This window comes from Pristiophorus japonicus, chromosome 2 (assembly GCF_044704955.1).
Source record: "Pristiophorus japonicus isolate sPriJap1 chromosome 2, sPriJap1.hap1, whole genome shotgun sequence".
NCBI lineage: Eukaryota > Metazoa > Chordata > Chondrichthyes > Pristiophoridae > Pristiophorus > Pristiophorus japonicus.
Window position 1 is genome coordinate 224,024,081 of NC_091978.1, and position 24,228 is coordinate 224,048,308.

General features: G+C 42.9%; 1 protein-coding gene across 7 annotated transcripts in view; it reads right to left on the bottom strand.

Moving 5' to 3' along the window:
* Positions 1-24,228, bottom strand: part of sec31a (SEC31 homolog A, COPII coat complex component) — a 147,437-nt gene that overhangs the window by 67,607 nt on the left and 55,602 nt on the right. For all 7 annotated transcript variants that reach the window (XM_070871009.1, XM_070871010.1, XM_070871006.1 and 4 more), the window contains exons 7-13: positions 21,780-21,922; positions 20,511-20,610; positions 19,453-19,614; positions 13,036-13,188; positions 10,742-10,963; positions 6,183-6,257; positions 5,947-6,000 (exon numbers count right to left, since the gene is read on the bottom strand). In XM_070871009.1, the coding sequence (XP_070727110.1) occupies positions 5,947-6,000; positions 6,183-6,257; positions 10,742-10,963; positions 13,036-13,188; positions 19,453-19,614; positions 20,511-20,610; positions 21,780-21,922 (909 nt within the window). The remainder of the gene's footprint in view (positions 1-5,946; positions 6,001-6,182; positions 6,258-10,741; positions 10,964-13,035; positions 13,189-19,452; positions 19,615-20,510; positions 20,611-21,779; positions 21,923-24,228) is intronic.

The following is a 24,228-nucleotide window of genomic DNA, read 5'->3' on the forward strand; positions in this document are numbered from 1 at the left end:
AGCCTGTTCCGCCATTCAATTAGATCATGGTTGATCTGTACCTCAACTCCATTTAATCCAGTTTGGATTTAAACTCATGATGCAAAGTTGAAAGGCCAGAGTCGAACACACTGTGGAAAATTCTAATCTTTAAAAAATAAACTAGCCAGTTTGAACATAAACTTTGTTTTGATATTTCCATCTTGTGGAATAATATTTACCCCACGGTTCGTACAACTGTTGTAAAATTCAATACAAATCAACGAGACAGAATCAATCACATTTTCAGATTTAATAATGATTAATATTAAGTCATTAGTACAATCATAAAAAAGGTTACTTCAGCAAATCTAGTTTACAATCCAGGGAGATAAAGTGCTGAGACTAGAGAAAGTGGCTAAGAGAAATAGGATAGAGGTGTTCAAAATTATATGAGGTTTTGATAAGGTAAATAGGGAAAAACTATTTCCATTGCTTAGTGAGTTGGTAACAAAAGAACATAAATTTAAGCTAAGTAACAAAAGAATTAAGGGAAAGGTTAGAACAAGCAGTGCAATGCCCCACCAATAACAGTGGTGGAAACAGAAGCCATAAATATTTTGCATCTGTTCTCAAATCATGGTTAAAGAAAGAATGCAGGTGTGCTAGAAAAGGATGTGGAGATAATGGTTAAAAAAGGAATTGATTGTGGAAAAATTAGAATTCGAAGTAGATAAGATACTCGGCTCTTATGACATGTACCCTCGGCAACTGAAGGAAGTAGAGAAGGGATAGCAGAGGATCGGACCACAAGTTCTCAATCCTCCTTCATTATGCACATTGTCCCATGGGACAAGAGCATAACCAATGTAACAAAAGAATAAACTGTTAACTTTGGGCCAGTTAGTTTAATGTAAGTTATGGGCAAACTCTTAGAATCGACAATTCAAAATCAAGATAGCAATTAAATGAATGCGCATGATAATCAAAGACAGTCAGCATGGAATTGTTAAAGGCAAATCATACTTGACAAATTTAATAAGAGTTTTTTAATTGTATAGATAAAGGGAAAGAAGCGTATAGATTTTCAGGAGGATTCAACTGTGTGTCTCAGAAGAGGCTAGTTACAAAAAAGAAATGAGGCATGTGGTATAAAAGCAAATAGAGCAGCATGGATCGAAAGTTGGCTGGCGGTCAGGAAACAAATGGTTTGGATTAATAGGCATTGGTCAGATTGAAGAACGGTTGGAAGTAGAGTAACTCAAGGAGTCAATGCTGGGTCTACCTTTGTTCTCAATAAATTTCAATGATTTAAACCTGGGCATAGCACCAAATTTGCTGACGACACAAAAGTAGGGGGTTTAGTAAAGTGCGAGGACAAAGCTATCTCTGACCATTTCCTTGTCTCCCTTACCACCCACGTCTCCTTATTCTCCTCCAGTCCCACTACTTTCATCATCTGTTCCCTGGGAAAAAAAACTTCCTCCCCACTACCGCGCCCCCCACCAATTTGCTTACAACCACATCTCAAATTCCTAAATCCCTCGCTTTTGGCTCTCAACTCACAATTACACTGCTGTAGCTATCATTTTAAGAACATAAGAACATAAGAAATAGGAGCAGGAGTAGACCTTATGGCCCATCTGCCATTCAATAAGATCATGGCAGATCATCGACCTCAACTCCACTTTCTCGCCCGATCTCCATATCCCTTGATTCCCCTAGAATACAAAAATCTATCTATCTCAGCCCTGAATATATTCAGAGACTCAGCATCCACAGCTCTCTGGGGCAAAGAATTCCAAAGATTCACAACCCTGGGTGAAGAAATTCCTCCTTGCTTAAACACTTGCTTACTTTTATCTTCAACACTATTCTTCCCAACAAAACTATTCCCATCTCCCACCCCTGCCATTTCCCATATACAGCCGATCTTCATTCCCTCAAGTCTGAGGTGTGCCAACATAAGCACTCTTGGTGTACAACCGGCCTAGCTATCCATTGCTAGATTTGGCTTAACCACTAAGGTCTACTGCGTGTCAGTCTATTCTGCCAACAGCCCATTATTGTGGAATCATCCTGGAGGGAAAGGATAACTCTTGGCTCTTTTTTTCTACGACCAAATGCCTCCCTAAATCCATCTTCAATGCCCACTCCTCCCTCACCTAGTGCAAGGAATTCATGAATTTCTTTGTTTCAAAGATCAGGGACCATCATACAGCTACTTTTGCGCCGTCCTCCCTTTTTCTTGCACACTGCCACCTCCAGTCCTGCCTCGTTGAAGTTTCTCCACCATCTTCTTCTGCCGCCTCCAAATTTATCATATCTATGAGCAACTCCTCCCTTGATTCTCTTCCCACTCGACTCCTGTTCATACAACTCCCTTTCTCTGCCCAATACTATCTGATATTGTCAATGGTTCCCTTCTCAGGCATTGTCCCTCGCGACTTCAAAACCACCATTATCATCACCTCCTCAAAAAACTCACCCTTGACCATGTTGCACTGCTAAATACTGCCCCTCTCCGACACCCCTTTCTTCTCAAAGGTCTTTGAACGTGTCGCTGCCTCCCAGCTTAATGCCCAACTCTTCTATAACTTCTGTTCAAATCCCTCCAGTCCGGCTGCCACCCGTCAAACAGCACTGAAAGGACCTTTATAAATGTATCATCTCCCTTATGAATTATATCCTCTATGAATGTGATCATGTGCATCATCTCTTCTCACCTTCCTCAACTACTCTGCAGCAAGTGCTACAGTCAACCAATATTCCCGTTAAGCTGTGCGGCAGTCTGGAGCTCCCACGCAGGCCGCTTGCCAATGGAAAAAACTGCACATGCGTGATGATTTTGGCTGCGCGCCCAAAATTTCTTTTACAGAGAACATTGCAGTCAACCTCCTCTAATGACTCCCTTCTGTTGTCCAACTACATTGAACTGGTCTACCACAATTCTATTCCGACCTTCCAGAACTAAGAGCATCTCCAACAATGTCTTCTCTTCCTGCCCCCACAATGAGCCACTGGAGTTCCTTAAGGGTCTATCCTTGGCCTCCTCCACTTCCTCATTTACATGCTTCCCCTCAGTGATATCGACGCAGACATGCAGTATGCAAACACATGTTTGGCAATGACCTCTTCAACACCTCTCTCAACTATCATAAATTTCACCTGTTCCACCAAAACTCTGTTCCCAGCCCTGGATACGATTTCGGGCTGAACCAAATTATTCACAATCTCAGCATCCTGTTCGATCCTGAGCTGAGTGTCCATCTCCGCAACACTGCCCACTTTCACCCCTACCTCAGCCCGTCTGCCACTGAAACCCTCCAGATGCAACTGCTCCAATGCTGTCCTTCATCTTCCATAGCACTCCAGTTTGTCCAAAACTCTGCTGTATGCAGCATATCCTGCTACTGATGGTGATGGGTGATGCACAGTAGTCCAGAGTTAAGAGCAACAGAGCATTCGGAGGAATATAGGGTTGAAGGAGGTTGTGGAGAAAGGGTGGATGAGACCATGGAGGGAACCAGGGGACATAGTCCAAGGATAAGGGGTAAGCTATTTAGGACTGAAATGAGGAGAAATTTCTTCATTCAGAGAGTTGTTAACCTGTGGAATTCCCTACTGCAGAGAGTTGTTGATGCCAGTTCATTGGATATATTCAAGAGGGAGTTAGATATGGCCCTTACGGTTAAAGGGATCAAGGGGTATGGAGAAAAAGCAGGAAAGGGGTACTGAGGTGAATGATCAGCCATGATCTTATTGAATGGTGGAGCAGGCTCGAAGGGCCGAATGGCCTACTCCTGCAACGATTATCTATGTTTCTATGTTTAAACATCATTCTTGTCCTGGCTGACCGAGATTGGTTCCCTGCTCCTCAATGCGTTGAAATATAAAATCCTTGTTCTCGTCTTCAAATCCCTCCATGGTCTCATCCACCCTTTCTCCACAACCTCCTTCAACCCTATATTCCTCTGAATGCTCTGTTGCTCTTAACTCTGGACTACTGTGCATCACCCATCAGTTGCAGGAACTTGAGTCACTTTGGTCCTACCCGCTCAAATTTTCTGGTTCAACCTGTCCACCATCTCTCCTTCTGATACATTTGTGCAGGCCAATGGTTAGGCCCCAGTAGAGTACTGTATGCAGTTTAGGGCATCCCATTATAGGAAGGATATTAAAGCTACAGTGTGGGTACAGCATAGATTGACCAGGATGGTACCTGGGAATAGCAACTATAGTTATGAGAAGAGACTTGAGATACTGGGACTATTTCCACTGGAGCAGATAAGGCTAGAGTTAACATTATGAAAGGTTTTGATAAGAATAAATAAGAAAAAACTATTTCCTCTGATTGGGGAATCAGTGAAGAGTCGTCATTCACTGGAACTTTCAACTTTGGGGGAGGCTTAAAACGGGTGCGCCTCTGCCTGTGTGTTGTCAGACTGTTTGTCCAACTGTCATGGATGAGCTGCAATTTTCTCCAATTAAACATTAGGATGACAGAAGTCATTGTTCCTTCCCGCTCTCTGCCCACTGTCTCATGCTGAACCAGACAGTTCTCAACCTCGGCATCCTAATCAACTCTGAGATGAACTTCCAACCCATATCCTCCCCATCGCAAAGACTGCCTACTTCCTGCTTTGTAATATCACCCAGCTATGCCCCATCCAACATTCCATCAGCTGCTGAAACCCTCGTCCAGGCTTTTGTTACCGCCAAACTCGACCATTCTAATGCTATCCTGGTCGTCCATCTGTCTTCCACGCTCCATAAATTTGATCTCATCCCAAACGTTGCTGTATAAATCCTAACCAGCACCACTTCCTGCTCACCCATCTTGCAGACGTACATTGGCTCAAACGAATATACAAACAATGACAAATAGATAAAGACCCTCTGTTCCATCGAGTGTGTCCCACACAAGTGCAATTCACCACTCGAAACCATGCGATTTCCTGGGAGAGGCAAAAAATCCAGGTCAATTTGGGGAGGGGAGGGGGTAAATCTGGAAAATTCCTCTCTGACCCAGCTAGGCGATTGAAACTAGTCAAGAAGATCACTCAATAATGCCCCGAATTTAAAATTGACATCCTCCTGTTCAAATCCATCTACGGCTTTGTCCCTTTCTATTTCTGCATTCCTCCAAATCTGCCATCTTGCATACACCGACTCCCTTTCCTCCACTTGGCGGTCATGCCTTCAGCCATTTAAGCCATAGGATCTGGAATTTCCTCCCTAAAAATAACCACCTCTCTCTCCTCCTTCAATGTGTTTCTTAAAAGCTACCTCTGACCAAGCTTTTAATCACCCTATCTAATATCATCATTTTTGGCTTGTAGTCAATTTTTGTCTAAATACATTCCTGTGAAGCACTTTGGGAGATTTTTCTAGATTAAAAAAGCACGATATAAATGCAAGTTGTTGTTGATATTGGATCAGCTGCCTCTCAAGCACGCCGACAGATTTTTCTTTCTATTGAGGTCAATGGGAAGGAAATTTTGTGGGGTGTGTAACGGGCGGCTGAGCCGATATCACTCATTTTATGCCCCCAAAGTTGAAACTTGCACCCATCAACTTAATACGGTCATTAAGAGTGAGGAGAGTATTTAGGAGAAACTTTTTTGTGCAGAATTTGTTAGAATGCTTTGCCACAGGTAATGGTTAATGCAAAAACCACTGTATCTTTAAAGAGGAGAATAGATTGTAAGCAGAGAAAGATACAGGACTATGGGAATACACGACCGTGGGATTAATTTTGATTTCTTCTAGCAAAGAACTGGCACAGACACGGTGGGCTAAATTACCTTCTTCTGTGCTGTAAACGTAAATTGTAAACTGGGGCAGAATGGCATTTTATTAAGAAAATAATCTTTCTTTTCAAATATAAAAACCTTTTATTTCTGCAGGACAATTATTTTTCCTATTTCACAGCCTGAGATGGCACAGATTATATGCTACATTTTGTTTGCTTTGTATTGTCTGTACCTGATCTGATGGAAGCCCAATCATGTCTGCTCCACTTTGTAGCGCTGTTGCAATCTAAAGCAAAAATATACAAATGTTGAGGTTAAAACTGTGTTGGCCCAAGAAAAATACTCTCTCAGTCACATTCTGTTATCAATGAATCCTTTTGCCAACAGATCGAATAGATTATAATATGAATAAATGTCAATTTCTTTCCTTTTAACCACCCAGATGTCACCAGTAAATCTTTTTCCTACCTTCTCTGCAAGTTCTTCTTGCTTGTATCCTAAAAGCTCCAAGTATTTATTGCGATGATCTTTCTCAAAGTTTACCTGTGTAAAAGGAGATAGAAAAATCAGTATAATGGCGGTGTGATTTATCTGCTGAGCTGACTTTGAAGTATATGTGCTAAATTACACTTTCCATTCAACCAGAAAAATTTTAAATATTAGTGGAGAGCAAAAGAAAGGCCACAAATGCTGGATTCAAAACAGAAAATGTTTGCTTTTCAGAAGAGAGCGAGAGATACCTTCCACATCCCAATGCACCAGCTTTTGAAGCACAAGGATGAGGAAAAGGTGGTGAAGACCTGTAATGTCAGTATCCACCCCATTTGGATACGATCCACATTTCAAGCAGGTCATAGCGATTGGAGGAAGCTGGGGTTTGAAACAGTTTCATTTTATCTAAATGATGCAGGAGCGCCATTCTGACACTTCCACATCTTTTTCCAACCTTAATGCTGTGTTTACGGCAACCCCTACTGTAACTGGCTGTCCAGAGGTGCTAGACACCTGATCAAAAAGGGCCAAATAAATTGTTTTAGCAATTTAGAAGCCATTTCTTGTCCAGTTTTCATATTTGTTTCTCTCCTGGCACTCTAAGTTCCCATAAAGTTTTGTGCCAATTGTTTTAAATGTATTTATTTTTTGTCTGCAGCAGTATTACTGACATCAATGGGTTTCTCAATGGAAATCTCCCTGAGAGATGCTGGGTAGAAGAGGAGGGTCACCAGGATGCCAGGCTGGTTGGGATGTACAAGAAATGCACAGTGCCTATCTGTTGATAACCGGACGCCCACTTCTGCAGACAGAGGTGAGCAGACCTTGTCTTGGCAGACAGTTCACTTGGAGTGCCAACTCTGAATGTATGGTTCTTACAATAAGCACAATGTCACAGGTACTTGTGCTAGCTGAGTAACCAGCTGGTCTTAAAATGCATGCCAATTGTAGCACATTATGTTTTACTGGTATAAAGCTTGACCAAACACTCAAAGTTTTATTATGGTGTTTGACAACAATTTGCTGAACTAAATAAAACATTCATGTGTATAAATGGATCCCCTGATGACTCCGCTGGTCAATCAAATGAATGGGAAAGCCATACATGTCTGGAAGGTTATAGGTTTGATTGCTGGCTTGTGCTGAGTTAGGCAATCTCATCCAGGATGGCAGTTGCAGTGTTACAATTACCCTCAGCATCCCTGGGTTAAGGAATAGGTAGATGGCCAGGGTTCCTGCCTTTATTGTTAAACAATGACTGCTCGAGGAAGTACATCTTTGGACAGTTTGGCCATTGTGTAAGATCAGGTTCCATTGTGAAGTTTCTGTCATTGAATAGCATGCTGACACAATCTCTCGGCTCACACATGAAAAGTGAAGAGCTACGGGAGGATAACCAGTGACAATGGAACCACAGTCCAGCAAAAAAGTCAATGTGCTCTGAAGAAGATGAAAAGAGATAATAGTGGAAGAGAGCAAAACGACACTGGCACTAGATAGTGTTCTAGTGAAACCACACAGGAAATACTATATACAGCTGTGGTCACCAAACTTACAACAAGGTTTAGAACCAAAGGAAAGAACAGAAGGATATTTTAGATCATAGAGCTGTGAAGAGAGATTAAGAAAACAAACACTAAAACTAACTCTTAGATAGATTTCTGTCAGGCAAGAATAAATTATCTCTGAAAGCAATTAGTGGACAAGAGGCCTCTTGAAGCTTGCCTGATCATCTATGAAGGGTAGAAGATTTTACCAGGATGACTCTGATGGTGACCATTTTTGTTGAAATCAGTCAAAGGATGGGGTGCGGACATGTGGAGCAGCTAGTCTTTGCTTGGATACTTAAATACATGCATACTGTCACTGAAGAGAGACAATAGGGGAAAGCATGATCCAAGTTTTAAAGTAGCAGAAAATTGATTATGTAGACGAAGTTATTTTGAGCAAAATAAGGATACAAGAGGTTATGATTATAGGCTGAAGAATCCACAAGTTTGATTCAAGGAATAATCTCTTAATTTTCTTATGAGGGCGACTTTCCTGGCCCTTGCACCAGGGGAACACTTAGTTCGATGGAAATAAAGATTAGGAAAAAGGGGCAGAGATCTGGTCTTTAACGTTGCTCTGTGATTTCCAGGGTGGAGGAACAGAACCTGGCCTGAACCAGCTGGAGCAATTATAATGAGACATAGAGGTTCCTGGCTTCACACCTTATTCCCCTCATGTGCCACTTGATGGATGTCTTGGCACCGGAAGAAGACATCTCTGGCCTACTCTCCCTGACTGGAAGGTATGTAGGGGTGAAGAATTACTGATAGGCCTGATCTTTTAATTTTCGGCAGACCCCTCCGCCCCCCAATCAGGATCTTGAAATCACCAGTGGCAGCTAGAAAGTCCCATGGCAACTGCCTCTGACTTACCTGACCCCCAACACCAGTGCAAAACCCTGCTCGTCATTGACCAAGCATTGGGGACAATCAGCCCGTGTCCTATACGCACTGCTACCTACAGTGGTTGACGTTCATTGACTCAAAGCATTCAAAATGGTATTGCACCAATTTGTGGTTCTACAAAACAAGTGTAGAGACTATGGCCTCAATTTTGGCCGAGCCCGTTTATCGGCGCACTTACCGGAGTTGCGCCGCTTATGTACGTTCCGAGATGTGCCGAAAAAAAATGTTGGTACTTTGGCCGCTGTCTGGCCTCTTCACTGCAGTCGCACAGCGTGGCCAGTCATTCAAAATGTACCGGGACGTCTGCACACGCGCAGTGGTGATTAGTGATGTCCGCGCATGCGCAGTAGCGCTGCGAGTTGGCAATCGGCCATTAAAGAGCTGCTGGTGTCTTCGCGACCGAATTTCTGAGGTAGAATATCTTGTTTTCTTGTTAGTCATCAATTCACTCAGGGCTTGTGTGTTAATGCTATTGCTCTTAAAGCTAGCTAGGATACAGAGAAAGGCAATAAGAGATGATTCTCAGATGCAAGCAATGCGGAGAGAGACAGAGCTGAATTTTGTTTCGTTGGAGAAAAGATTAAAAGGGGGAGGGGAGAACATGAATCCTGTCCTTAAAATTCTGAGAAGCACTAATCATGCTATTTATTTGGATTGAACTCTGGACACAGTGAGACTCGAGATTGAAAGCTTTTTTGCCAGCTCCCTCCCCCCCTTTCCCCACCCCACACCCCCACCCTCTCCGTTGATTTGCTTGCAGCCTCTCTGTTGAATCCCGATGCCGGCCAGTTCACTTGCTCCCGCCCCTAGCCCAGGCCAAGTGGCCTCCCGCTCCGGCCCGTTGCCTTCCCAGGCCGAGTGCAGAAAGGTGAATTGCAGTTTGAAGATGAAGGTAGGACTTTAACTTTTTATTTCTTATAGAATTGTTTGTAGTTTTTGTTTGCAAACATTGCTAAGGGTGAGGCTTGGTTGGTTCAGGTTCAGGTCCTCTCCACTTCCTGCCCTAGCCCAGGCCGAATGGCCGCCGATGTACCTACCTGCGCCAATTTCTTTATCTCTCCACAAAGGTTTTCTGAAGTGGCCACATACGCCGGCCTAAGTAGAAATGGAGTAAGTAATAGCTGGCCAAAGTTGCCTAAATGGGCAGAACTGGTGTAGGTGGCTGGTAACGGCCCCTTTTGAGAAAAAAACTAACCTAAAAAACGTAACTAAGTGAGTTACGCTGGTGCAAATTAATTGGGCAAACTGGGGATATTAAGTTACCCCAGAAAAAGCAGCCTACTCCAAAAAAACCGGTGCAACTCCTGGGGAACATTGAGCCTTTAGGGCTAGAAATTCGGCAATTTTGCGACCGGGTTTTGGTGCTATTTCACCTTTTTGGTGAAAACTCGGTCGGCGGAAAATTCGGTGACGTTTTGCGGTGGCGGTTTTCAAATAACGCTGGAGAGGACTGCCGCTGTGCAAGACTCGAAATATCACTTTCACCAAAAATGTGGCTCTGTGCGCACCCATGTTTTGCGCGAAAAATACAGACAGAGAAAAATCTGTCATAGCAAGCCTGCCAGCAGCGGTAAGTATGAAGACCTGCAAAAAGGTAAGTTAAAGTTTTTATTTTTTTTAATTATTTTGCAGCAATTCACTAGATAACTGTCTTGTAAATGTTTTGTGAATTTTTTTTGTTTGTTTTTTCCAATTTATTTTTCGGTGTTTTTCCACCCTCCCAAGGCCCAACTCGCAGCGGTATTGGCCTCGGACTAAAGTTGGCAAGGATCGCGGTTTGCACCGCGTGTCCTTGTGCAATGCCGATTTTTATCTCTGCGCAAATTCAAGCTTGGATTTCAGGCTCGATAGCGATAGCGAAGCGATAATGGTAATCTTGGCGAAAAAATACCATTATCCATGTGAACCGAATTTACAGCCCTATATAGACTGGGGGAAATAGTTGAAAACTTAAGCTATAAATCTGTGTGCAATAGTGGTTAAACAGCCTTCCCAACACATTTCACAACTGTATGTCAAAAATCAAACATAAGAAGTCAACAGTCTAACAATTCTTTCTTTATTTGCATTTCTCCTCACCTTTAAGAACCCCCAAACGTTCCTCTCAAAGTCTGTCTGGGCAGCATTAACTTTCGACTGACAGTACTCCACAAAACCTCCTGAATGTATAGTGGACTGCAGCTCATTGGAACGGTTCAGGAGCTCCGTTTCTGTGACAACTTGGCTGACAAACACTTGGAAAGGTACTTCCTGCTGCTGCTGGGGCTTCAAGTTCTGAAAAGTGACCAGCTTTCCTCCAAACTTTGCAATTAAAATTGGTGATGGGAAAAACCACATGAAACAAATATGTCACACAGAGAGAGAAAAAAAAACAGGCCAGTGGTTAGGTTCAATTTACAGCAATTTAACTTATGTCATATTAATCCATTTAAACTAAATGCTAAAATAACGGTAAATTAATTTTGTTAAATATCATTGCACCAGCATACAAGTGTCCAAACACACTATGTGACAAAGTGATAAAATCATAGAATCACAGAATGGTACAGAACAGAAGGAAGCCATTCGACCCATCGAGTCGATGCCGGCTCTTTCGAAGAGCAATCCAGTTAGTCCCACCCCCCTGCTCTTTCCCCATAAACCTGCCATTTTTTCTCCTTCAAGTATTTATCCAATTCCTTTTTGAAGGCCACAGGCAGTGCATTCCAAATCCTAACCATTCGTTGCCTAAAAAAGTTTTTCCTCATGTCACTTCTGGTTCTTTGCCAATCACCTTAAATCTGTGCCCTCTCATTATCGACCCTTCAGTCATTGGAAACGGTTTCTCTTTATTTACTCGATCTAATCCCTTCATGATTTTAAACACATCCATCCAATCTCCTGTTAGCCTTCTCTGCTCCAAGGCGAACAACCCCAGCTTCACTAGTCTATCCATGTAACTATAATCCCTCAACCCTGAAACCATTCTAGTATACTCTCGCCAAAGCCTCCACATCTAACCTAAAGTGTGGTACCCATAATTGGGCACAATAATCCAGCTGGGGTCGAACTAGTGTTTTATATAGGTTTAGCATAACTTTCTGTTTTTTGGACGCTTTGCCTCTATTTATAAAGCCCAGGATCCCATATGCCTTATTAACTGCTTTGTTAACCTGTCCATGCCACCTTCAAAGATTTGTGCACAGTTCTTGCACCCCCCCGCCCTTGTTGATGCACCCTCTTTAAAATTGTGCCATTTAGTATTCATGGTCTCTTCTCATTCTTCCGATCAAAATACATCACCTCACACTTCTTCTGTGTTGAATTTCATCTGCCATATGTCTGCCCATTTCACCAGTCTGTCTACATCTTCTTGAAGTCTATAAATACCTTCCCTCACCATTTATTACACTTTCAAGTTTTGTGTCATCTGCAAATTTCAAAATTATGCCCTGTATCCCCAAGTCCAAGTCATTAATGTATATCAAAAACAGCAGTGGTCCTAGTACTGAACCTTGGACCTCCAGTCCAAAAAACAGTAATGCATCACAACTCTGTAATGCAAAAAAACCCATGAAATGATGGAAATACTCAGCAGGTCAGGCAGTATCTGTGGAGAGAGAAGTAGAGTTAAAGGTCGATGACACTGCCTGGCCTGCTGAGTATTTCCAGCATTTTATTTTTATTTCAGATTTCCAGCATCGCAGTAATTTGCTGTCGCACCACAGCTGTGTTTTCTATCCCTTAGCCAAATTTGTATCTATGCTGATAGGAGGTAGGTTATTAACGTTAGCCATCAAAGGACAGGCAAAGGTCAGATACTCCCTCATAACAAAAAGAGGGGGGGGAAAATGAATAAAACGGAAACAAATTGGCTGAAACTATACAAAATAAAATTGCAATAAGGTAAAATGCCATCAAGATACTTCAACGTTGCTGAATACACTCTCGGATGTACCACCGAGTTAGACATGACAGGAGAATGCCAGGTTCAATCTGGAGTCTGTAGTAAGCTGTTATCAATAGGGCGAGTCGTGAGAGCACCGCAAGTGGCCAGTCTTCATGGTCAGTCTATAAATTTAGCTGAGGTTCTTGCTCTCGATAGCTATCCAATACCCCAGTAAAGTGTGCATGTGGACATCAGATGAGGACAGGGGCAGCCTTGCTGTGAAGGCTCCTGCTGTCAAATATCCTGTCAACACTCATCGACTTAGTCTCACACATGAAGAGTGGTCATTTGGGTGAGGCACAGATGGAGTTGCCAGTAGATGTAGATTCACACTCAGTCATCACCTTCTAAGGAGGGGAGAAAGTGGGGAAAAAGCTAAACAAAAACCGTGTTATTTTCTAAATGATATATTTTTATTGAAGATTACACAGATTTCAAAACTTACAGCAAATGTAGCTCCTACAGGGCGGCGGATCCACTTGGGTGGTTTTTTAAGAGGCAGCACAGCACTTGGCTGTTGCATAGACTGAGGGAGCTGCAAGGGAGGAAGGGTTTGTCCAGTACCAAATGGATCCAAATTCCCAAAGGAGGAGGAAATCTATCAAAAAAAGAAAAATGGGTATTATTCATAGATAATTGGTCAGAGCAAAGAAAGATATAAAATCACACTTAGAGGCAAGGAGCCATTACTTAAGAATTCAGATAGAAACATACGTGCAGGAGTAGGCCATTCGGCCCTTCGAGCCTGCACCGCCATTCAATGAGTTCATGGCTGAACACGCAACTTCAGTACCCCATTCCTGCTTTCTCGCCATACCCCTTGATCCCCCTAGTAGTAAGGACTACATCCAACTCCTTTTTGAATATATTTAGTGAATTGACCTCAACAACTTTCTGTGGTAGAGAATTCCACAGGTTCACCACTCTCTGGGTGAAGAAGTTTTCCCTCATCTCGGTCCTAAATGGCTTACCCCTTATCCTTAGACTGTGACCCCTGGTTCTGGACTTCCTGGTTGCTGGTCACAGGAATGTGGGAAGGGAGGACCTGGAGACAATCACTATCACTAGGGGAGTAGTGCTGGACAGGCTAATGGGACTCAAGGTAGACAAGTCCCCTGGTCCTGATAAAATGCATCCCAGGGTATTAAAAGAGATGGCGGAAGTTATAGCAGATGCATTCGTTATAATCTACCAAAATTCTCTGGACTCTGGGGAGGTACCAGCGGATTGGAAAGCAGCTAATGTAACGCCTCTGTTTAAAAAAGGGGGCAGACAAAAGGCAGGTAACTATAGGCCGGTTAGTTTAACATCTGTAGTGGGGAAGATGCTTGAAACTATCATTAAGGAAGAAATAGCGGGACATCTAGATAGGAATAGTGCAATCAAGCAGACGCAGCATGGATTCATGTTTAAGGGGAAAGAGGAAATCACGTTTAACTAATTTACTGGAATTCTGGATATAACGAGCATGGTGGATAGAGGTGTACCGATGGATGTGGTGTATTTAGATTTCCAAAAGGCATTCGATAAGGTGCCACACAAAAGGTTACTGCAGAAGATAAAAGGTACGCAGGGTCAGTGGAAATGTATTAGCATGGATAGAGAATTGGCTGGCTAACAGAAAGCAGAGAGTCGGGATAAATGGGTCCTTTTCGAGTTGGAAATCGGTGGTTCGTGGTGTGCCACAGGGATCGGTGCTGGGACCACAACTGTTTACAATATACATAGATGACCTGGAAGAGGGGACAGAGTGTAGTGTAACAAAATTTGCAGATGACACAAAGATTAGTGGGAAAGCGGGTTGTGTAGAGGACACAGAGAGGCTGCAAAGAGATTTGGATAGGTTAAGCGAATGGGCTAAAGTTTGGCAGATGGAATATAATGTCGGAAAGTGTGAGGTCATCCACCTTGGGGGAAAAAAAAGGGAATACTATTTGAATGGTGAGAAATTACAACACGCTGCGGTGCAGAGGGACCTGGGGGTACTTGTGCATGAATCCCAAAAAGTTAGTTTGCAGGTGCAGCAGGTAATCAGGAAGGCGAATGGAATGTTGGCCTTCATTGCGAGAGGGATGGAGTACAAAAGCAGGGAGGTCCTTCTGCAACTGTATAGGGTATTGGTGAGGCCGCACCTGGAGTACTGCATGAAGTTTTGGTCGCCTTACTTAAGGATATACTGGCTTTGGAGGGGGTACAGAGACGATTCACTAGGCTGATTCCGGAGATGAGGGGGTTACCTTATGATGATAGATTGAGTAGACTGGGTCTTTACTCGTTGGAGTTCAGAAGGATGAGGGGTGATCTTATAGAAACATTTAAAATCATGAAAGGGATAGACAAGATAGAGGCAGAGAGTTTGTTTCCACTGGTCGGGGAGACTAGAACTAGGGGGCACAGCCTCAAAATACGGGGGAGCCAATTTAAAACCGAGTTGAGAAGGAATTTCTTCTCCCAGAGGGTTGTGAATCTGTGGAATTCTCTGCCCAAGGAAGCAGTTGAGGCTAGCTCATTGAATGTATTCAAGTCACAGATAGATAGATTTTTAACCAATAAGGGAATTAAGGGTTATGGGGAGCGGGCGGGTAAGTGGAGCTGAGTCCATGGCCAGATCAGCCATGATCTTGTTGAATGGCGGAGCAGGCTCGAGGGGCTAGATGGCCTACTCCTGTTCCTAATTCTTATGTTCTTATGTTCGCAATATTGGGAACATTCTTCCTGCATCTAACCTGTCTAAACCCGTCAGAATTTTAAAAGTTTCTATGAGATCCCCTCTCATTCTTCTGAACTCCAGTGAATACAAGCCCAGTTGATCCAGTCTTTCTTGATATGTCAGTCCCGCCATCCCGGGAATCAGTCTGGTGAACCTTCGCTGCACTCCCTCAATAGCAAGAATGTCCTTCCTCAAGTTCGGAGACCAAAACTGTACACAATACTCCAGGTGTGGCCTCACCAAGGCTCTGTACAACTTTAGTAACACCTCCCTGCCCCTGTACGCAAATCCCCTCGCTATGAAGGCCAACATGTCACTTGCTTTCTTAACCGCCTGCTGTACCTGCATGCCAACCTTCAATGACTGATGTACCATGACACCCAGGTTTCGTTGCACCTCCCCTTTTCCTAATCTGTCACCATTCAGATAATAGTCTGTCTCTCTGTTTTTACAACCAAAGTGGATAACCTCACATTTATCCACATTATACTTCATCTGCCATGCATTTGCCCACTCACCCAACCTATCCAAGTCACTCTGCAGCCTCATAGCATCCTCCTCGCAGCTCACACTGCCACCCAACTTAGTGTCATCCGCAAATTTGGAGATACTACATTTAATCCCCTCGTTTAAATCATTAACGTACAATGTAAACAGTTGGGGCCCCAGCACAGAACCTTGCGGTACCCCACTAGTCACTGCCTGCCATTCTGAAAAGTCCCCATTTACTCCTACTCTTTGCTTCCTGTCTGACAACCAGTTCTCAATCCACTTCAGCACACTACCCCCAATCCCATGTGCTTTAACTTTGCACATTAATCTCTTGTGTGGGACCTTGTCGAAAGCTTTCTGAAAGTCCAAATACACCACATCAACTGGTTCTCCCTTGTCCACTCTACTGGAAACATCCTCAAAAAATTCCAGAAGATTTGTCAAGCATGCTTTCCCTTTCACAAATCCATGCTGACTTGTACCTATTATGATTGTACTGAGAGCATAGCTGAAACTTAAATTCACTTAAAGACTTCAGTAATCCATCAAAAGAATCTGTTATTTTGAAGGGGTGAGGAGAGACGGACAAATTGCTGAGGTAAAATACACAGCTCAATCATCGATTTTTCAATTGTGGAATCGACCAGCTCACCTCCATCCACACCACCACTCTGGGAAAAAATCCAGCGCATTACCTCAAACACCGTCTGGTCCCAGAAAGAACATAGGAACATTATGAACAGGAGTAGACAATTCAGTACCTCGGCTTGCTCCGCTATTCAATTAGATCATGACAGATCTGCCTCTCAACTCAATTTTCCACCCGTGCTCCATATCCCTTGATATCCTTGATCCGCTGATGCCCTAAAAAACAGATCGTCTCTCTGCTGCAGATTTAGGACCAACAGTGGATCGTATTGACAAACTGAAGAGGGAACTCGATAGATATTTGGCAGGAATACTTGAGAGGTATGAGAGACAAAGTAGTCTATAGTATTTTAGAACTTTAGACCAACAAGATGGGTCATAATGGTCTACATTTGTACATTTTAGAAATATAGTTACAAACATCACCAGATGGCAACATAGAGGAGCAGCCCAGGTGTATAGGTTGGCAGAAAGTTGGCTTGCCCTGTACAATCCATCTGGGCATACCAGATTCCTGGTCTCAGCTGAGGAAAGACACATAACAGAAGTCAAGTACTTCTCCATAGGAGGAATTGTTATTTGAGTAGTCGCGCTGGATGCTTTCAGAACTGTGCTGACGGAAGCTCGAGAGCAGACCGATCACCTTTTCAGCTGGGGAAGGGAGTGATATTCAGAAAGATTCAACAAATGATTCTCGACCTCTTACCGGCACAGACACGATGGGCCGAATGGCCTCCTTCTGTGCCGTAAATTCCTAACATTCCGTGAACAAAAAAAAATTGTCATCTGCTGCAGACTTCAAGGCAGAAGCTGTCCCAAAGTTCAATTTGTGTCTGTGTTCTTAAAGCAATATTCAGAGGGTACAGTAGCGTACTGGACTAGCAACCCAGAGGTTGTGAATTCAAGTTCCACCACAGCAATTCAATAAATCTGGTCATTTGTGGGCGATCAGAAAAATTACCCATGAAAAGTGCTGGATTGTTGTAAAAACCCAACTGGTTCAATCATGTCCCTCAGAGAGGGATCTGCCCAGTCTGACCTACACGTGACTCCAGTCCCACACTTAATTCCCTCAGAAACTAGAGTGGGCAATAATTACTTCCCACATCCTAAGAACAAATAAAAATGAATCACAGCAACAAGCTTAGCTTTAATACAGTCATTGGGTAGAAAAGAACCACACCCCAGTATGAGTCACTGCCTTCAGGAAAAAGGAGATGACAACATTAGGAGAGAGAAAGAAATTCAGTCTGTATTTCAGTAACTTTCACCGAAATGTAAGTAAAAAAACTAAATTCCATTCTATAAATAGGATCTTTGCTTACCATCCAAACATATTTGAAAGCTAGCAAAAAGAACACTGATCCTGGGGACAATCTTTCCCCCAGTCCTCATGTCCCCCTAATAATAATTTCTGACGCATCCTCAAAAAGTACCCCCACCTCGTCAACAGCTTATCTTGTCCCATCCACCCCAATCGCATCCCCAACAGCTTGTCTCTTCGGCCTCTCTTCCCTCATGCCACATTTCCCCAAGCTCACATCTTCGATCTCTACATGATCTTATAAATTTTACATTGATTTTCTTGCCACCTGACTATACTGCCCATGTATAACACTCTACCTAATGGAGGATCTGTTGATTTCTTCAACACAAAATGGTGAACATAAGTGATACCTAAGGTTACTGCACAAGACAAATGTTCACGGGGTTGGGGGTAATATGGATAGAGGATTGGCTAACTAACAGAAAACAGAGAGTCGGGATAAATGGTTCATTCTCTGGTTGGCAACCAGTAACTTGTGGGGTGCCACAGGGATCAGTGCTGGGACCCCAACTATTTACAATCTATATTAACGACTTGGAAGAAGGGACTGAGTGTAACATAGCCAAGTTTGCTGACGATACAAAGATGGGAGGAAAAGCAATGTGTGAGGAACTCACAAAAAATCTGCAAAAGGACATAGACAGGCTAAGTTAGTGGGCAAAAATTTGGCAGATGGAGTATAATGTTGGAAAGTGTGAGGTCATGTACTTTGGCAGAAAAAAATCAAAGAGCAAGTTATTATTTAAATGGAGAAAGATTGCAAAGTGCCGCAGTACAGCGGGACCTGGGGGTACTTGTCCATGAAACACAAAAGGATAGTATGCAAGTACAGCAAGTGATCAGGAAGGCCAATGGTATCTTGGCCTTTATTGCAAAGGGGATGGAGTATAAAAGCAGGGAAGTCTTGCTACAGCTATACAAGGTATTGGTGAGGCCACACCTGGAATACTACATGCAGTTTTGGTTTCCATATTTACAAAAGGATATATTTGCTTTGGAGGCAGTTCAGAGAAGGTTCACTGTTGATTCCAGGAATGAGGGGGTTGACTTATGAGGAAAGGTTGAGCCTCTACTCATTGGAATTCAGAAGAATGATAGGCGATCTTATCGAAACGTATAAATTATGAGGGGACTTGACAAGGTGGATGCAGAGAGGATGTTTCCACTGATGGGGGAGACTAGAACTCGAGGGCATGATCTTAGAATAATGGGCTGCCCATTTAAAACAGAGATGAGGAGGAATCTCAGAGGTTTGTAAATCTGTGGAATTTGCTGCCTGTGGAAGCTGGGACATTGAATAAATTTAAGACAGAAAGAGACAGTTTCTTGAATGAGAAGGGAATAACGGGTTATGGGGAGCGGGGCGGGGAAGTGGAGCTGAGTCCATGATCAGATCAGCCATGATCTTATTGAATGGCGGAGCAGGCTTGAGAGGCCGTATGGCCTACTCCTGTTCCTATTTCTTATGTTCTTATGTGCTTACATTATTGTCAAGATGTTGGTGCTGCAATTTTTGTGATGTACATTTTAGTGCTCCTTCTGAACTCGGAACCTTTGTGCACAGTGCTGAAATTATGTAAAAGCATCTCTTATTGGACACAGTGAAGGAACTAACAGCAGCAAGAACAGTGACAAAACACTAAAAAGAGATAAATCACCACCAGCTTCATAAAATATTTCCTTACATTGTCAACCTGTCGCTGTCTTTGTGCATCAAGATTCCCACCCATGAGGGAGTAGATGCTGATGCGGCCATCGAATGCAGCGGCAGAGAGGACAGCAGGATTCCTGGGGCACCACTGAATATCAAAGCACCATTGTGTAGCTGTAGGTAGTTCATACACCACCTGGTCACAGTCAAGAACAAGATGACAAAACACAGAGTAATAGTTAGGATGGATAATAATACATTATTTGAATTAAGTCATACAGTATATTTTTGATACTGAATTCACCATTAAAATTTGCAATATGAAAACAGAAGGTAACTCTACAGGCAAGTATCCTCACCAATATCAACATTCACATAGGATTGGTTGCTGATAGGGATAAGTATATAGTATGGTTAAAGGATTCTCCATGAGACACAGTGTTTTCCGTAAGCTAGGGTGAAGGTGGGAAATGTCTGGGGCATAGTGACCGGTGTTGAATATTGGAGATATGAGGATTCTGGCGACTGCTTGATATCATTTAGGAATCAGGAGATGTTAACACAGAATTTTCTAACGGGTGATTGGATGGGCATGATAGAGTCCATATTACAGTAGATTCCACACTGTTTGTGAAAGGACGACTCAAGGGGCCAAATAGTTTTATTTCCTGATTTTCTTCAAAGACTCCCATTCTAGCCGCCAATTTTTTTGTAGTTTTGTGATTATATTCACCTACAGGACACCTCTGTGGAAACTCACTGCACAGAGAGGACACAGCTGAGTTTTCTCCAGCTTATATCCAAATCTCTGTCAAGTATTAGCTCAATTAATAAAAATGGCAAGGTTAGCTAGTCATTTACCACAAAAGCAATGGATAACACCATAAAAGTCATATCCAATGGGTGCTATCCAATGTTTGTGGAAACTTTAATTGCAGTATAAAATTGGGATACTCAATAGACACCCATGAAATTAAATTTTTACCTCATTTGTGCGAAAAGACGGAACATTTATGACCTGTACAAAGTGACATGCTGCTCTGAACCTAACCCAGTGCAAAGTTCACTGTTTTAAAAAAAAATGTGGCTTACTTCTGCAGTGTTGGGGTTCCAGCAGAGCATGCGGTTGTCCTTCCCACAACTCAGAAGTAGCTCTGGATCTGCGAGGCTCCAGGCAATGGCCAAAATTCCTCTGTAAAACATATTCAATTCACAATATCAAAGTATGAAATGTTGCTCCTTAAATTTAAAAGAAAGGATCAGGTCTTTGTAAACTTTTTCCTCCCAATTTTCTTCCCATTTCTCCTGAAGATCTTAACTCTTGCCATGGTATGCTCACCCAAATGACCATCCTTCATGTGTGAGTCAACAAAGTGGAGCCTGAATTTTTGAATCAATGTTATATTAACACCGGCAGTAAGCAATTTATTTTAAATGGATTACTGCTGACATTAACGCAACATCAATTGGAAAGTCCAGACTCGAGTGTCAGGATGCTATTTAACAGCCAAATCCAATCAGGATGCTGTTATACTACTGAGAGTGAAGAATTTTCAACAGTATTGTAAGGTCTATGTAGTGTGCTGAAATGAAGGAAGTCGAGGAGAAATTCTGAAGATTCAAAAGCAAATGCTGTTATGTAGGTAAACACTAGCCATTTTGTGCATAGCAAGGTCCCACAAACAGGGACGAGGTGATCAATCAATCAGTTTTTGGTAGAGGACATCAGGAGAACTCCATTTTTCTTTGAATAGTGCTTAATAGGCTGTGAGAAATTCCATTTAACATTTCATCCTAAAGGCAGCAACTCCGACAACCAACATTCTCTCAGTACTACACTGAAATGCCAGCCTAGATTATGTGCTGAAGTCCTGGAGTGGGGCTTCAACACATGATCTTTTGACTCAAAGACAAGAGTGTTACCAACTGAGCCAAAATAACACTGAAAAACTGACAACAATGATGGATTGAGGAGGAATGAAGCAGCAGACTAACTCTCCAGATGAATCTTTGTAGATGGTCATTCTATGGTGATGTACTGAGAATGAATGCTAGACTAGACCCACCTCAATAAGTCAGTATGGTAAACAAGGAAAGTTGGGGAACTAAGAAATATTTGGTTCACAACAATTTTGAGAAATATAAATAAACAGAGTATCAATGCAGAAAAAAGGGCATAAAAAGCTAAGGGTAGAAATGAATGACATTTCATTGTTGCCCTGTTAACCATCCAAGTTCCAGGAAAGATTTAGTGAACTGTAGATATTCAGAAAATAAATTAATATCTCACTAAATCAATATAAAAAAAAAAACAGATTACTGATGGCAGTAAAACCTGTCCTCCTCTAGTATTGGCACTACCTTGTGTGGTTTTCCAGCACTCGCAGGGGAGATGTTGCAAACCTGAGATCCCACATCTGAATCACAGGCATTCGGTCATCCTCTGAGGCAATTGCCATCTGTGTAGCAACATCAGGATGCCAGGCCAGGCCTGAACAGTGCATCTGCCAGCAGGAACAAAACAGTCATAAGTAACAATACATAGATACCAATGGATTTCCTCATGGATAATAATGTTTTTAAAAATTCAGATAGTGAATGGGGGGGGGGGGGAAAGAGAAAAAGAGAGACGGGGAGATGGAGAGAGAAGGGGAGATGGAGAGAGAAGGGGAGATGGCGAGAGAAAAATACATCATGTTAATATTAGTTCAATTTCAAATTAAAACATCCTATTCTTGTAGCCAAAAGATTATCTCATCTGTGCTTTGTTGACAATTAGAAAAGGTTAATGCTAATTCTGTACATTACAAAATATGCTAATTTCTAACACCTATGAGAGAGAGAGAGAGAGAGAAAGAGAGAGAGAGAGAGAGAAAGGAAGACTGGGACATTGAAAGAAAGAAAGGGAGACAGGCCTTTTTCTTCACATTCTAATTTTATTTTTTTTTACTGAATTTTGAAAACACAAAGCTTCTTTGAGGAAGAGATAAGAAAATAGGATTGTTGGAGAATGAAAACTGGTTCAGGATGAGATGATTCTGGGCACTTGCCTCCCACTTTTGGGGGGGTTGTTTAGTGAGTAACAGTGGAATAAGGGCAGCATACAGGGATCGAGCAGGTAGTTAGAGGAAGAGGTAGGGTTAATGGTGAGAGTGAGGCAGTGGAAGAAAGGTGAAATAAGAAGGGAGCGACAGGGTGGGGACAGCATTAATACTTGGGGGAGCTGCTGAGGGCCACATTTCCCTGACAACCAATGTTCCCTGTGAGCTGCACAGCCACGAGGGCACGCATGTTCCAAGGAACCCGCGCAGCCGTGCGCCGCCAAACAAAATTAGAGGGAACATTTATTACAACCCCCACCCATATAATCAAGCATTAGTGGTGACAGAGGGAAGCAAAAGAGAAAAAGAGCACAGACAGAAACAGAAGAGGAGAAAGAAACAGCAACATAAATGTTATGTATGTAAATCTATAAATACCATGTCTAACCACCAGAGGACTTATCCCCTGGAGTCCCATGGGATCCCACAATCCTGTAATAAAGGACTACGGTCACACCTTACTTTGTGCTTGCAGTATCTAGTCTGGCTCTTTAACAACTGGCGACGAGATACAAATGACGAACCCCACCGCAACAATGCAGAGAACCGTGGGCATCCTGGAGAAATTTTCGGAGGGAGATGATTGGGAAACCTTCGTGGAGCGACTCGACCAATACTTTGTGGCCAACGAGCTGGAAGGAGAAGCGAACGCTGCCAAACGAAGGGCGATTCTCCTCACCATTTGCAGGGCACCAACGTATGAAAAATCTGCTCGCTCCAGCGAAATCCACAGACAAGTTGTACGATGGGTTGTGCACACTGATCCAGGAGCATCTAAACCCGAAGGAAAGCGTTCTGATGGCGAGGTATCGGTTCTATAAGAGATCTGAAGGCCAGGAAGTGGCGAGCCTCGTCGCCGAGCTAAGGTGCCTTTGCAGGACATTTCAAATTTGAAGGACACTTGGAGCACATGCTCAGTGACTTCTTTGTACTTGGTAATACTTCGCAAACTTTTGACTGTAGAAACCCCAACCTTGAGTAAAACCATAGCGATAGCCCAGGCAATTATCGCCACCAGTGACAATACCAAACAAATTTCTCAGCATACGAGTGCTGCTGCAAGTACTGTGAACAAATGGTGGCAGATTAGGAAAAGGGGAGGTGCAACGAGACCTGGGTGTCATGGTACATCAGTCATTGAAAGTTGGCATGCAGGTACAGAAGGCAGTGAAGGCAGCAAATGGTATGTTGGCCTTCACAGCTAGAGGATTTGAGTATAGGAGCAGGGAGGTCTTACTGCAGTTGTACAGGGCCTTAGTGAGGCCTCACCTGGAATATTGTGTTCAGTTTTTGTCTCCTAATCTGAGGAAGGACGTTCTTGCTATTGAGGGAGTGCAGCGAAGGTTCACCAGACTGATTCCCGGGATGGCAAGACTGACATATGAGGAGAGACTGGATCGACTGGGCCTGTATTCACTGGAGTTTAGAAGGATGAGAGGGGATCTCATAGAAACCTATAAAATTCTGATGGGACTGGACAGGTGAGGTGCAGGAATAATGTTCCCGATGTTGGGGAAGTCCAGAACCAGGGGACATAGTCTAAGGATAAGGGGTAAGCCATTTAGGACTGAGATGAGAAGAAACTTCTTCACTGAGAGTTGTTAGCCTGTGGAATTCTCTCCCGCAGAGAGTTGTTGATGCCAGCTCGTTAGATATATTCAAGAAGGAGTTAGATATGGCCCTTACGGCTAAAGAGATCAAGGGGTATG